We start from the raw sequence: 16,632 nt of genomic DNA on the forward strand, positions 1-16,632 counted from the left end.
TAAGCTAATAGTTCAAACAAATCCTTTACATCCTTTGATGCTGGTCTTATGTTTTGAGAAAAAACAGGTCAAAGCACATCAAATGATCATTTTGGATGAAAAATCCCCTCACATCTATTAATTGCTCGGTGTTGACATACAGTTGCGTGTTTATTTTTCGCCGTGTCAGAAATGAATCAGAGCGAGACAATGTTGGCTTTAATTATCATACTTACTAAGTTATAAATTTTTTTACAATCATGCGTGTTTATTTTTCCTCATTAACAGAAATTTATGTTTTAGTAGAGAAACAAAAAAAAAATACAGACTACGTAAAAAGAAAAAAAAAAAAATCCCTTTACTTCTTCTTTCTTTACTTCTTCATTTCTTTTTCTTTCTCTATTCCTCGTTTTGATATATAATTAATTGTTGTTCTTACATTTTACACAGTTTACAATTTTTCGATCGAGGACAGAGGTAAAAAGATTAAAAAATGGAAATATTTGCATTTCTATTTAAAAAAATAAAGTTTTCGAAAGATTAAGTTTACACTCGAAAAAATAATACAGTTTGTGCATGATATCGAAAAAAGATTTCACTTTCCACGCTGATGCAACGCTTGACGAAGCGAATCCCTTTACTTGCTGACACGTTGAATAGCCTTATCAGCGGGAAGCACACGCGACTATGTAACTTCCTGAGATGGTACGCGCGAATATTCCATTATCCAAAATGCGTAACCAATGGCAAATTTCTCAATATGAATTTCAGAAATACAGAAAGATTATATAATAAAATTATATAATAAACTATATTTATATATATATATATATATATATATATATATATATATATAATAAGAAATATTTATTTATAAAAGGATTAAACATAAGAAATATCATTTTACTATTTATAAATATTTTACTTATAATATGCGACAGAACAAATAAAATCGTATTCGCCAAAATCTAACATAAATTTGCAACAGCACACATGTATTTTTCCATTTAAATGCAAAAGCGCGAAATAATTTTGACGCGGTAGAACGCATACGAAACCATCTGTTTGTTTTTATTACGTTGCACTGAATAAATATTTTCGTGAAAATTCAGACAGACGCATATGTGACAAAAGTAAACGTCCCGTTACGAGATATGTTCCAAACAATAGTCGTATTATGCGTGTATACTTATCGGAACAAAAATTACCCGTAACGCAAAAAAGTAAAAAATTTTTCGCAGAGAAGAACATCCATTCTAAAAGTTTAACAAATGTAAAAGACTCGAAAGAAAAATTACACGTTGAAAATGAAAATTTAACAAATATTAACTATATAATATTATTTAATTGCATAATGAGCAATATGCCATGATAAAGGGATAATCAAGCGATGAGTGATGATACGATAATGTTATACGTTAGATTTCAACACAACGCTATTCGATAGAATTTCCGCAGCCGCGTCATCTCTCCTCTATTCTCGCGCGCGATCGGAGACACCAGGCGTCTTATAAGCATAGCTTTACATAGCTTGGCACAGTATGCGCCGCGCAGATCGAACAGAAAGAGGTAATAAAGCCAGTTTCCCAGCGACGTCGTCGTTTTTTGAAACGATACCGGGATACCCGGGAAACCGTGCAATCTCGTCTTTTATAAAGCTCGCGCCGCTGGAAGAGACAAGCGAAGAGTGTAGAAAAATAAAGAAAACCGCGATAGAATTCGGGAAGACCACGCAAGGGAAAATGGCAATATCTCTCTCTCCATCAAACTCGACGATTCTCAAATGGTCCTGGCTCTCTCCGCGACCGGCTGCTTCGCACGAATACGATTCGACAGTCAGAGTGACTTTGCCGGGGGAGCTTTCTCATTTCCACAAGGATAGATATCCGAGAAATCTTGACTATGTGAGAAAGATGCACTTTGAAATTATTTTCTCAGCTGATCGCCCTCGCACGCGACGAGAAGCCTTTCACCGCTTTACCTTGACGAATTGCCTCGTTTTCCCCCGCTGTTTCTCCATCTTCGTTCTTCAAGGTTTCGACCTAACTATTTCTTGTAGAACGATGGGATAATCCTCGAGAGATATATCAGCTCCGGTAACTGCAAAAGGACCCTCTCCCCACGCTTACACCAATCTAACAAGTTGAATTCTCTCGCTGCAGAGAGACGCTCCGGAAAAGGAATGAGGCGAACGGACTTCTAATATCCGCTAGAAAGACGAAGCACATAATCTCTACGGCAGAGATAAACTCTGTCGAGGATTTCGAAATACGCTTTAGATACTTTAGCAGACGCGATTTACGTCTCGACGCAAAAAGTAACGTGCGTATGAAGAAACTGTCAGCGAATGATTTAACGAAATTTTCGCGTGAAGATTCAATATAAATCTTTGAAGAAGAATGTAAACGAAGAAAATTACGGTAATATAGTTATATAAAAAAAAATCCCGAAAAAAAAAAAAAAAAAAAAAAAATATAGATTCATCAAACAGCGAATTGGGAATGTTGACAATAAAGTTGGCTCGGATATTTTTGTACAATATGTACATTAAAAATAAGGACAAGCATTTGTCGACAAATTCTCTCGAGTTGCCTTGTTGTAATATATTTTCGCGTTAGAGACAGCGAGCACTCGCGCCCAGATCCAATACATTCCGGAAGTGCCCTATATTATTTCTGCCAAAGGAAAACAGACTTCCCGTACCGTTCAGAAGTATCGTGACCAATTGCACGATTCTCGTCGTTCTTCTTTCCCTTCAATTTCAGCATTTCAACCAACCGTTGTAAAAGCCGCCTCGAATCTAAAAGTACGTCGGTTCGACCGCGGTTTGTCGTACGGTACGGCGTCAAATTTATGGAAGCCGTCCGTACTCATGGATTTATGAGAATCCAATGCCTTAATTGGAAAATTATAGGACAATGTCTGGATATCGACCGTTCAGCTCATAGCTCGTTATTCAGCGAATATAATCTGATTTTCTCTTTTCCGGCAATTGCGCCTGGATATTTTTCACTGATAAAAAAACTGACTTTCCCAAGTAAAAACAACGGTGTGAAAAAATATCGTACATACACATACGTAAATTAAATTCATTTTTCAATATTTCACATTTTTTAATCTCTTAAATTCACGTTTCTACCAACTAAACTAAAATTATTACTATTATTTCCCGTATGTTATAAGTAATTTTTTTACAACTTACCCAAAGTATTGGCGGTGCACAGAAAACGTATCTGGTGAACCAAAATGGAGGCCACCACGGCCGAAAGACACCTCAACATCGTAGTCAATCCTCAACTCATTTCTATTCTCAAAGTTGGTAAGCACTGGTACTACTGCAAACACAAGAAACAAATGTTTGTTTAATTTTCAAAATCAACATTTTAATAAATATGTGCAAAACAGATAAATCATTAACGCACACGTGCACGCAACAATTTTTATATTATCTGAATTAATCATACACTCTTGTATTACATAAACATGGATGAGTAAACAACATGATCGAACGTTTAGTAATTAACTCAAGCACAGAGTAAGACCGTGAAAATATCAGTAAATATCGATCCGCTTGAACGTCAAATACTCCTGCCAAATCAAACGATTCCCTTCGGACGCCTTGTGAAGCCAACTTCCCATTTTCTACCTCTGTTCTACTTGAGTTTGCAGTACACAGAACATTTCCACGATATAGAAATCAATGCCATACACGTGTAAGCTATATTCTAGAGAATCGCACCTTTTCGAGCAGGCTACAATATAAAACTTCAGACGTACCACGTGAAATTGAAATTGTAAGGCACAGCGGCAAACCTAAGCGAAATATATGTAAATTTTTTTAATCGGACTGTGTAAATATACGAAAGTAGGACAAATTGAAAAATCCACATGAATGCTTTAACTAGGGAACATTTTTACGAAAACGAGGACATCTGATGGAAATTCTAAGGTAATTTAATCCAAAAATATGCGTCGTGACTTATGAATAATGTATTCGTGCATTGTTATTTATATCATTATAAATGCATTGCGTAGATTACACTGTTGTGTGTGTTTATATTTTTTTATCATTTAACATTTTACTTTAAAAGAGACAATCTGGAACGCTGTAATAATACCTCGCATTATTATACGAAAAATATCGAAATATACATATATGTATTCTTCTTTGTTCCTTATTAGAAATGAATACTTTACGTACAAATATACCAAACTGAGAGTTTGGAAATATGTCAATAATACATTCGTGAAAATTTACTAACAAAGAGACATATCTCTCCAGCATTGGTATGGCTTCTTCGTCACGATCTTCTCAATCTACACCTTGATCGAGTTATATGCTGAAGAAGCTCGAACTCGTTCAATGAGAGAAATGAAATCGCAATGCCCGACGGTTACGAGGATGCGCAGGTACCCCAAGTACGAAGTAAATCAACTGGTCGCTCGAAGTCAAACAGAAGATTGTTACCGCGAAATTTCGCGTGATTCAATTTGGCCGGAAATTCGGGGTGGAAAACACGGTGCGCGTCTCGACAGTCGGCCCGCTTTCCACGAGAGAACCATCCCTCGGTTTCGCTCTAACGAATCTATCGACAAGTTTGGAGTTTCTCCACACCCCGTGGCAGCTCTTTCACCGGCTGTCACCTTCCACGTATACCGCTCTCCCTCTTTTCCGATCCGCTTCATACCAAGGCAAGGGACAAGGGACCTTTGTGCTCCTTTCCCTTGCGATCTCGCCTCGCCTCGCCTCGCCTTGCCTCGCCTCGCCTCGTCTGTGAAACTAAGAAGACAAACAATTTTCAGTTTTCCTACGTGATAACCGAAGACCTGTCGTTTCCTTGCAAGTTTCAAATTATTTCACCATCTGGCGCAGATGTCGGCGTTGATAGCGAGTTGCGGCGTGGAATAAGAGTCTCTCGTATTTCTCTAACTACTCGCTGTTGTTTAAACTAGACAAACTACAAAAGTACGTACAAATCAACGAGACCGCGCGAATCGGAGATAGATGACTGTGGGAGAATTCGGTAACCGGAAACCGAAAGTAAACGCTGTCGCGTTACTGAAAAACCTAGTAGTCAGCAAAAATAGCCAGGACGATGCGAGGAATATATGTTCCCTTTCTAATTCAATTATTTAGTTAAAGTAAAAATATTCTTTTTTTCGTCTTTCTTTTATTTTTACTTTATTTTTACAAATGTTAATTTTATACATACTGCTGGAAAATCGCATAAGTACTTGTGAGACAACAATTATAAATTGCACAAGATCAACAGCAGGTATTTCGTGGGAAAATTCGGTCACAGTCGAATCCCGGTCTATTCTATTCCGATACGATCTGTTCAGCATCCTTGTCCGTGAACCGATAAACAAATCCACACCTAGGCGGTGCACAAATAGTATGGTGTGACGCGTACTTTATGGTTGTGTAGAACATGCCCTCGGTACGTTGTAACGTACTTGTTCCGCGTGCTTGTTACCGATAACTAATGTTCTATCCGCCCATTCGATAACGCGATCCAGCCGATTGGCAGGGAAAGACTGTTGGACCAGAAAGAGATCGAGCGATTGAGCAAATTACGACACGTAGATTGCGAGCACCACCGGGGGCTAGAAACGATCAGTATGCTATCGCGGCATCGCTAGACGCGCGAAATGTGAACGAAACGCTAAATTTTCTCGTTTTCCAATCGGCGTGGATGAGCGTGCAATCGAAATGATCGCTACAGACGATCGACCAAACGGAAGTAACGCAACACGTTGTAAATACTTCAAGTTCTTTCCACCTTTCGTAGAGTATCCACAAAATTTCTTGCGTTAATATTTTTATATCGTATGCAAAATATAAAGCTAAGAAAATTCTACATAGAAAAAAAGCAAGTGTCAAATCAGAACTTATACAAGGTGTCCGGTAATTACCACCCCCACCTCTCTAGGGCAGATAGAGCAGGTCAAACTTTATATAAAAGTCCTCTACCATTTTGCAATTTTCGCAATAATTATTAAAATATTAATTAAAAACGCTCAGCGTATGAGCGCGCACCGTATATAGCACTCAGCGTATGTTGAGCGTTTTTAATTAATATTTTAATAATTATTGCGAAAATCGCAAAATGGTAGAGGACTTTTATGTTCAGTTTGACCTGCTCTATCTGTCCTAGAGAGGTGGGACGGTAATTATCGGACACCCTGTATACTCATATGAACACGTTCATTGTTTCATATATACGCAACAATTTATAATCTTCTTGGAAGAATTTCAAAATCTTAAATTTTAACAATATTATTATATAATCTTATTTCAATACTACGATTGTCATTTGAAGAATAAAATAAAATATTTCCAACTCTAAGAAAATTATAATCTTCGATTTAAATATGTGTTATTTTCTATCCAACACTTTTTCCTCTCCATTCAAAAAAATTATTCTTAAATAACAAGAATATATTTTTCTTGGTTAAACTATATAAAATGTCTTTATCCAAGCAAATTTTCTTTGTTTAACACAATATAATCTCATGTCAAGATTTAAATTTTGAAACTAAAGATATTGTCAAAATATAAATATTCTTTTTTTCTGTGTAGTACTAACAATCGAGACAGTGATAGGTTTTTTTCAAATAACTCTTTCTCTTCTCTGATATTCTATTTTGTTAACTATAATGGAAGTATAACTTTCGCATATAACTTGCATCTATATTACAATTTAATTTTATTAAGAATACAAGTTCGGAACTTCATTAAGACATGCAAGTAATCAATCGATCGCGAGAATTATCTAATAACATCGATGCTACGAGCTAACTTGGCAAACAAGAGTTCGCGAGCGCTTCCTTAGATCAGCCTAAACTAACGCTAACCAACTTCCTTAACTTTTCAATGTAATATGTCGCATATACATAAAACACTTGTTTAGGAATATTAAATATTGATTATACCTTATGCGCTAGCTCACATATGAAAAAGGACAGTTTGAGAAAAAAAAAGGACAAAATTGCAATTTCCAACCGCATATGTCAGAATGATTATTCCCTTTTCGGCATTCTGTCGTGCAAAAGCGATCGATTTTGGCAATACGACGTTCCGCAATCGCAACTTCAGCCAATGTTTGCTCAATAAACCTCGCGAAAGCCGACGAACCAACCCTGTTAACCCGTTAGCCTTCGATCTGGAAGTTATTAATCGTGCTGATTGCAGAAGTTCGATATAGGCTGATCAAATCAAATTTAGTTGCATTTTTAGAGTACAAAAATATATAGAAGATAAAATTAAATACATTTCAATTTTAAAATCAACACATAAAGTATTAATATACAGTATATTATTAATAATTAAAATCATTTTCATGTTTAACAATAAGTAATTAAAATCAAACTTTATTTCGTTAATAGCTTACTTTGCGAATTATTTTATTCGTATAAAAACCGTTTATATTTATTGCCGTATCGCAATAATTTCTGATAAAAGAAAAAAAGAGAGAAAATGAAAAAGGGGGCGTATCGGATCGATAGAGTTAGGCAGATCGGAGCTGGATAAAAGTTTCCTTAGATTGCAACACGCTGTTTACCGATGACGCTTTGATGTCAAAACGACAACAATCAAGTAGCTGCGGACAATGACTATGCTGTGATAAAGGCGACAGTGGCATGTCGTGGTTAGGACGACACAGCCCCACGTTTGTATCATACAGCCACACTCGCGCCGACAATGACATATAGTAGGTCGCGTGGAGATTTGTATAAAATCTCATGTAAAAGAATATTATTAAAATGAAAATGTTTCTACTACTATAGCTGCTGCGCACAAAAGATTGTAAAAGATATAAGTGATGATTGTGCAATTTGGTCGTATTAGGTGCGTTGATACGATTTTATTTCCTCATCCGTAAGACGCTCATCCGAATTTATAGCAGTACTTTACCTCTGAAACTTTTACAATGATCATTTCTAACCCGACTTTGACGATACATTACAGGGCACGGTAGCGTGTAACACTAGAATCAACAAAATGCATGTACGCGCATTATGTACCGGGGCAATATCCTACCGTTGAGCGCGTTGCAAAAGCGGTCCCTTCTCCATTTGGCTACCGACCATCGCGTTTCGAATGCACGAACTGTACTCTAGCTCGACAAATGCCCGTTACCATCGTTATGCCATAAAGGCATCCTAACGACAGTTTGATGGAACACGGTAGAATTTTTATATCCTCTTCGCGCCAGCTATATACATTTATTATATGCATTTTTTCTCTATATTAAAGTCCCTCTTGCGTGTTTTAAGATAACTATAGCATATAATAAAAAAAAAAAAAAAATGACGATATATATATATATACGTACGTAATTTGCATTAAAGCTGCGTTAAAATTGCGGGAGTTCTCGGTATCGATTTATCTTTTTACGCTGTTCTTTTTGTCGTGAGATAAGGATATTCATTAAAGATATTCTATTAATAAAAATCTGTGAGGCGTTTCCACACAGTGTCGTGTATATTATCAACCTGGATCACAGTTCATTACGTGTACAGAGGTATGGTTAAACGGTGTATAACTCAAGCACCCTGAGAGTGAAGAAGGAAGCTTAAATTCATTAAGCGCGCCATTGAACCGGCAGCAATTCAACAAGAAGAGTCCATACAACAGCATTCTCCCTTCTCTCTCTCTCTCTCTCTCTCTCTCTCTCTCTTTCTCTCTCTCGTCTAACACCAAAATGGAAATGTCAATTTACAATTCCATTGATGCGTTTATGTGAGCGCGCACCGTTGGCGTCTCTTTAACACCAATGTGTTAACGACCGCGATAACAATTACCGTTTCGATTATCTCCGTTGCATTGTCTCTCGATATAGATTAGCGGGTGGTTTTGCGGCGGAAGAATTAAAATTCATAAAACGTCCTACCGTTACGCTGTCAATTCTCCGGATCTGCTCATCCATAACGGTAGCTCGCGCATTAACATTGCACCTCTTCGCGAAGCGGTTTTCCGCGAGGATTAGTAATAAACCGCGCAGTTGGTAAATCTCTCCTGTTATTGCTCTTTCCTCGGAAAGTTTCGCTTGAATAATTTCGAAACTCTTATGTCCTCGAAAGTTCAATTCTCCTTTGAGTCAGCCCTCCTGCAACATCTTATTAATATGCATCCGCGTTCGTAATGCACGATCTCTATCTCTATGCACAATGCATCGGGTATACCTAGGTAAACTCCACCGGAACACGTGGCTACGCATTCCTGCATGTATACCGCGTGTATATACACGTCGGTATACGTGTGTATATATATATATATATATATATATATATATATATATATACACATATATATACGCGCATACACCCGTGTAAAATAGATACGTGATACATTTGTACATGTGTGCGCGCGTCTCTATATTCACGTTTACTTCTATTAAACTGACGCGCGTGTCGTTCAATTCGTACTTGTGATTACCAAGCTGATCCGCGCTGCGTGTTTGCGACAGAAATGGAGAGACATTCGCTTTAGCCCGCAATCGTTTACACATATTGAGCGAAACTCACACACTTTTAACACTCTGCAGGGATTTTGCGCGAATCGTTTCGTAATACGCGATGTCGTTGTCCGCACGTGTTTAGCACGAATTTTACTTAACGTGATGATAAATACTTGCTTTCGCTGTCATTTACCACGCTCGTGTCTTCCCCGATGAATTCGATAATATCAATTTGGAAAGAGGAAAGGTCGCATTTCCAAAATGAAAATTTTATTGGACATTGGCAATGCGAAAGCACTTGTCAAAGAGAAAATTATATTGCTGTTTTGGATGCGCACAGAGCAACAATAGCAAATATTGTTACTCGATTATCGGCTGCCTGTATAATTTTCGACCGTATAATTCAATGCCCATAAACGTTACGCATGCAAAATCTATTAATACAATTGATAAATAAATATTTTCAACAATGACGCACAGCGAATATGCAAAGATGAATAAGTCGTTAATCCAATTAGATTGTAATTTAATTTGTCAATTACATGTATATAAAAATATAAAGTACAATATCTTTTCTATTGTAATGTCTTTTTTACCTTGCTTACTCTGTTACTTTCTTATTTTTCCATTTTTTATTGAATACAAACAGATGCGTTTTCTTTTGTAAATGTTACTAATAGCTAATTGCACATCGATCTGCCTGAATACTTCCAGGAAAAGTAGATATATATATATATCTCATTGTATCTCGATATTATGATACAGTTTATTATTATTTGTTTTCATTTCCATGCCGGGACGAATCGATCAGAATACACTTGTGCATACGTGCTATTATAAAACCAGTTTCTAGCTCTCTTAAGCTGGCAGGACCAAATCAGCAAAATCAAATGGGACCTAATGGATTATTTAGTACTTGCTGGATCGAATGATGAAGCGAAAAATTGTAATACACTCATTTATTATAATAAAATTAATTTGAAACTCGAGAACGAAAGGTGTTGTAAGTAAAACTAGTTTTACAAAAGAATCAGATAGATCGTATATCGAAAGCTACTGACAATGAGGTAGAAAAACTTTATTGATATAAACGACATATGTATGTCGAATACGTACTTGTTAACTCTCGAGCGTTGGCTGAACGATAATAATTTTTTCGTCTCTGCGCGACGCGGCGGTCCTTTCCCCCACTTGCCTTCCCCCACTATGTCGTATGCCGTGTCTTCCTACGTCACGCATACCAAGGATACAAACAAGGACGCGTCACTATTTCTTACAAAGGATATTCGGCATACCTACGTATATTATTTGATAGGCATAAGAAATTTGTTATCTTACATCGTCACACAGTGTTCGGCGCTCGACTTTTACAGACGTAGCGCGCTGTTGCTCCTGTCATATGTACGGCGATATTCGAAGGAATAGGTATGCGTACTTATTACGATAGTTGAATATTAAGTTAGCAGCGCCACGATTTTTTCTGAATTGGCATGGGGTACAAAATTATTTTTGGTGATACAAAATAGTACAAAATAAGTACTAAATAATTCATTAGGTCCTGCCCATTTGATTTTGCTGATTTGGTCCTGCCAGCTTAAGAGAGCTCCAGTTTCTAAGATACAGTAATTGTAAAGTTTTCTTCTTTCCGTTGTATAAATATGACTACGATAGAATATGCGTACATATGTAATCCTCTTTATATAATATATAATCGTTTTTGATTTTTTTTTTTTTTTTCAAATGAATGAGATAACGAAGAATACTTGTAATGGCAAGCAATTATGATCAGAAATAAACAAGATTATAACGATACGCGCGTTGCATTCATAGTTACACGTTTGAATGATACAATGTGACCACTGTCCAATTACCTTGCGTTCATTAACGTAACGAAGAAAGGAGAATATAGGTATGCACACGTTGTTTCGTGAGAAACTACGTAATCGCCATCCAAATTCTAGAAACCTCCTTGATTCCGAGTTTCGACTTAGCCAAGCATTTCCTCGGATGCTAATGCGATTTCGCATTACGCGTGTAATGGAACAACCCATTAAGTGATGTATGTACAATATATCACGCGTTGTATGCGCGACTATACAAGATTTTCCTCGATAGAATATCTTCAACATTGATTGAGAATCCGCACGTGTTATTATTTTTACCCTGTAAATTCGTCTCTGTAAATTGCGCAAACTGGATCAAATTGTACGCAAAAAAGTATACAAATATATATACAGCCCGTAAATTCGTCTCCCAAAAATATTGTTTGGTCCATAGACAGCATGACTAATGTACACCAGTAGGGGATCAATAATTTCATTATGTATTCAACGTCGATACATGCCAGCAATAAATCGTTTTCCACGGTGAATCTGTAAATCTTGTCCGGACTTCCATATTCTCTAAACGTGCAATGCAAAAAGTCACGTCAGTGGAATCAGGAGGCATTACATTGCCATATTTTGTTGTCATATCACGAAATTCGTCGATTAATCATCGTACTGTCCCAAACGGCCAACAATTCGCGATATTCTACTCGCGATAACGAACGAATAGGATGAGTGATCATTTTTCTTCACGATCTACATCTAAAAATGTTTTAATATATAATAGTTATCGATATTTTTATACTGTTTCGATAGCAACAAGTGCCGATATTATTCCAAAATTCCCGATCCTATATCGACCGTATATCATTTGTAATCAAACAAAATCATATACGCAATTATTATTATGATAAATTAACAAAATTTCCGAGACAGAAGTAAATAATAAGTAAATTTAAATAACAAGTGTTGTAAAAACGTACATATATTCTGGAATTATCGTCTGCAAGATATTATCGACATCTTTAGTCTATATCTAACACTTTATATACTATCTATAACATTGCCTATCAATATAAATATCTAACCAATATCGGAGATAAAACTGGATACAAAAATAGTCGGAGTATAATGGAAAGCATATTATCAACGGTATTATCGGAATATCATGATCACTCGTAACGTGTATCACATGAATGCGTGCAGGTCTGAGTGCAGCATCCAATAATATTCAACAAGAGTGAAAGAAAGTGAGGAAAGAAGTGCTTTTATACGCGTTCCATGAATGCGTTACATTCGATCCAATAAATGATAAAAATAGGCAAAGAAATTCGTCATATCGCAAAACTATTCCACACCACGGCAAATACATAATACAAAATGCAGATATTCTCGCAGATATATATACGAGATTATGTATATCTTCGTGTGTGTGTGTGTGTATTTTGTACGGTGACCAAATAAAATTTATTCGCGGCGTGTTCTGTCAATATTTGCAATTATTGAAAACAACAAACGCAAATACCGAATAAAATATCGTCGATATATAATCTACTGATAAAAAAATTATCCAGTATGATATTCAAGAAAAATCGTATAAATTTAACAAATCAAGGAAATACGATTAAATCACTGTATTTTTTACATTTAATCGCACTTTTGAATTATTAAGAAGAATCACAATTATCGATTTATTAAAACCACGTAATTTTATTCTTTTCAAGATGTAGAAAAACTTGAAAAAAGTCATGAGAATACAAGAAATTAATTTATTAACTAATTTATTTACTTGATTAAAAATTAATGTAAATTTAGCCTTCAAAGAAACGTCGAACTTAGGTGCGATAAAATAGTCCATTTATCGAAAGATTAATTTGAAATGTAAAGGACAAAATATTCAATATGTAATTGTTTTATATTAATATGTGAAATGTATATTTTGCAAAATTTATATCAAAATCTATCACGTGAATAGTCGACAAAGCGACAATCATCCTTGTGCATAAGCATTATATTTCCTCCATCATTCGATAAGCATCTCTTTTGCTAATTTGCAAAACATCGTCAGTTGTAACTTCATATATAATTGTATTCTTTTGTGATTCTCGCTCACCGTACGATAAACAATAAAGCACGCGTAATCAATATTGGATAAAGTAACATTTGATATTTCGATTAATACGTCTTCAATCGTAATTAATAACATTTCAGAAGTAAATATTGGATGAATACTATAAAAAGACAACAATGAAGAAAGACAAAACAAGAGTAGAGGAAGCTGGATGAAACATCGAGCGCCGACGGAGTAAATAAGAGAGAAGAAATTAGATAATTTATTTATTCCTTTTGTTAGTTTGTAGCATTAATTAAACGTTTGTCTCAATCTTAATCATCATTTTACAATAGCGCGTGATATATAATGCGTATGACATGGTTTAAGTTTTATTATATAATATTTAAAAAATAATTGATCTATTTGTCTAAAAAAAAAGAATAAAAAATTTAATAAATATGTCCGTATATAATTGTTTCAAATATTAATTATTTTGAATATACCATATTTTATAACTAGTATAGTTTGTAACTTTAGATTTGTAATTTACGGATTAACGATATAACTCTGCTGCTGTGCTGTCATCAGTGAGTTAAAAATTAATTAGTAAATACTACGTTACTTTTTATCTAAATCTTGAAATAATGAATTTTTAAAAATTACACGGAGAAAATTTTATATTAAAAATTACTATGGTATATAGTAACTATGGACCATTAGGGATCACTCTAAGTTAAAGTGCTATGTAAAACTGTAAAAATTGCATAGATTGATGTAATTTTTATAATTTTACATAGCACTTTACTTTAGAATGATTCCTAATGGTCCACAGTTACTACATATCACAGTAATTTTTAATATAAAATTTTCTCCGTGTAGGTATCAAAGATTTCGCTAAAAGACTCAAATAATTTTTCCAAAAGAAGATAAAAATATACAGAGAGTAAAAATATACAGTAAGATATACATATAAAAAGAATACAAAATTATATGCGACACAAATGAAACTTTAGAATAATAGTAAAATACTTTTAAAAAGTTAGCTGCTTAAAAAATTAAAATAAATGAAAGAAAAAAGGAAAAAATGAAAGAAAAGAAAGGTAAGAAGAAAAAAGTGAAGAAGAAAGGAAAGATACAGCGATCCAGCAAGAATTTGAAAGGAAGGAAGGATTACGTCCTACTAATTTTAGATTATTAGAATCCCCCCCCCCCCCCAAAAAAAAAAAAGAAAAAAACAGCCAACAGATGACAATTTCGCAAAACAATGACAAGTCTTTCGTTATGCTAATTATTCTTTTCAAAAACGTCAAAGACACATATACAAACATATGTATTTTTGTTTTCCCATCTCTCCTCGTGCAAGTTTGAACATTACGGCAGACGTAATAAATGATTGCGCGTATACCGATGTCTCTCACAATCAGTGTAATTATTCCATGAAGTGACGAGTTTCTCTCTTGACGATTTCGTCATCCGTAACGAAACTTCACATAGGGGAAGAGTAGCTTAATTAAAGTTCGATACTACACAAACAGGAAAGTCAACTGCGGCATTGCCGCTTCTCTCTGTTATATATCGCAAAGGAGAAAGAGAGCGAAATCCGTGAGTGACGCGAATTGGCCTTTGGCTGTTTTCGAAACGCTTCTGAAACTTTATAACGTTGATGATACTTTAACTCCGGACAACTTTCAACGTTAATTTATTGTATTTGTCATGCTTAACGCAAAGTATATAATTGACACTGTACTTGTATTCATACATGTTTAAATTTTTACGCGTAAAAAGATCGGTATTTTCACGCGATAACGTTTAACGATCCTTGATATTATTTAATGATAAGGCCAAAATATCCGTCTAATTTTCTGGAAGAGAGCATGGCGACCGGTAATATCCGAAAGATTACCTAAACGAGTGACAAAAAGAGAATGTCGTTAACGTTAATTAGTAAGAATTTCACTTAGAAATTTAACTTTCGTAATTACACGATAACGATCGTGTTATCGAGCGTCTACGCGTATACCTCTTTAATGTCATCAGCGCAATCTCTTTTAGTTTATGAAGTAAATTCGCAGGAAACCGATATCCTCCTCCGCTCACACTTTACATATATGCATGTACACAGATACTCGGATCTTTACGATAACTCGGATTTACGTTTATACCGCTATTTTGACGACAATGCAAATGTCAGACAATAGTATAGCTCGTAAGGTGCATCGAATCTCCACCGTAACGGTAAATAGCTGCATCCTGTTGTTACGAGCAATACTATTTTACTTGTTCAGTCGAGGATTTGTTCAAGAATTCTACATATATACGTATATATTCCTGTTTAATAAAAAAAATACAATTGCATTTTATATATAAATGTGCACTTTTTTATTTTTCTAAAAATATAATCGTATTGTTTTATGCAAGGAAGAAATAGAAATGCATTGTTTTATACAAGTATAGAAAAAGGGATTGAAATAAATAGCGGTAACTTTTCAAATGTTTTATAAGAAAAATGTCAGCGAAAGAAATCATGCCATATTGTTCGTATTATAACAAGCTCGTTATGTCAACCAACGATTACAAACACAACGGGCACCCATTACCTTCATTCCGTCGAGACATGCAGAACGAAAGAAGAACTAGGCTAGCAAAAAGAAGAAAAGACAGTGACAGATACGGAATGAAAGATGCAGTAACGAATCATGACCGCGAGAAAAAGAGAAAGACACGGAGACAAAAAGCGGGAGGACGCGAAAGAGTTATGTCTCCGGTATAGATTAGGGATATTTATGGACCGGTAAATCAGATATATCGCGTCCTCTCTTTTCCGTGAGTCCTCACGCGATGTGAATCCGCGTAAAGTAAGTCCTCGTATGAACATTTTTTTTTTTTTTTTTTTTTTTCAATATTCGAAAGAAAAAAAGTTAATTATAATAAAATAGCTAATAAAAACTCTTTAATACAACGGAAAGTAGCCAATAAAACAAAGCCCCTGTCCGTAGGGCATTAGCGATTCTATTCCGCAAAATGTCTGCATTCTATTGAAGAAAGATTTTAATTACGCGCGTAAGATCGCGTTCTGCCTTTCTATTTTTTTTTTTTTTTTCCTCCTCGACATTCGACTTTGCTCTCCTCGGGAAAAGTTCCCTCACGCTCGCGCGACATCCTCTTTTCTCGACTGCAAATTCCTATTTCACAGATAACTTCCATAACGTCACGCGCTATCGTGCTCTTTCTCTTTACCTCAGCTTCGCTGTCAAGACGAACGAAGAAAGAGAAAAAGGAATAATGCCGTGATGGAAGGGGAAAATAAATG

At 35.4% G+C, this 16,632-nt stretch overlaps 1 protein-coding gene across 5 annotated transcripts in view; it reads right to left on the minus strand.

Annotated features, from left to right (window-relative positions):
* Nucleotides 1–16,632, minus strand: part of LOC140664577 (zwei Ig domain protein zig-8) — a 123,248-nt gene that overhangs the window by 83,365 nt on the left and 23,251 nt on the right. For all 5 annotated transcript variants that reach the window (XM_072889785.1, XM_072889784.1, XM_072889782.1 and 2 more), the window contains one exon: nucleotides 3,182–3,314. In XM_072889785.1, the coding sequence (XP_072745886.1) occupies nucleotides 3,182–3,260 (79 nt within the window). In that variant the 5' untranslated portion in view covers nucleotides 3,261–3,314. The remainder of the gene's footprint in view (nucleotides 1–3,181; nucleotides 3,315–16,632) is intronic.

Source organism: Anoplolepis gracilipes, chromosome 4 (genome assembly GCF_047496725.1).
Source record: "Anoplolepis gracilipes chromosome 4, ASM4749672v1, whole genome shotgun sequence".
In the NCBI taxonomy this organism is placed as follows: domain Eukaryota; kingdom Metazoa; phylum Arthropoda; class Insecta; order Hymenoptera; family Formicidae; genus Anoplolepis; species Anoplolepis gracilipes.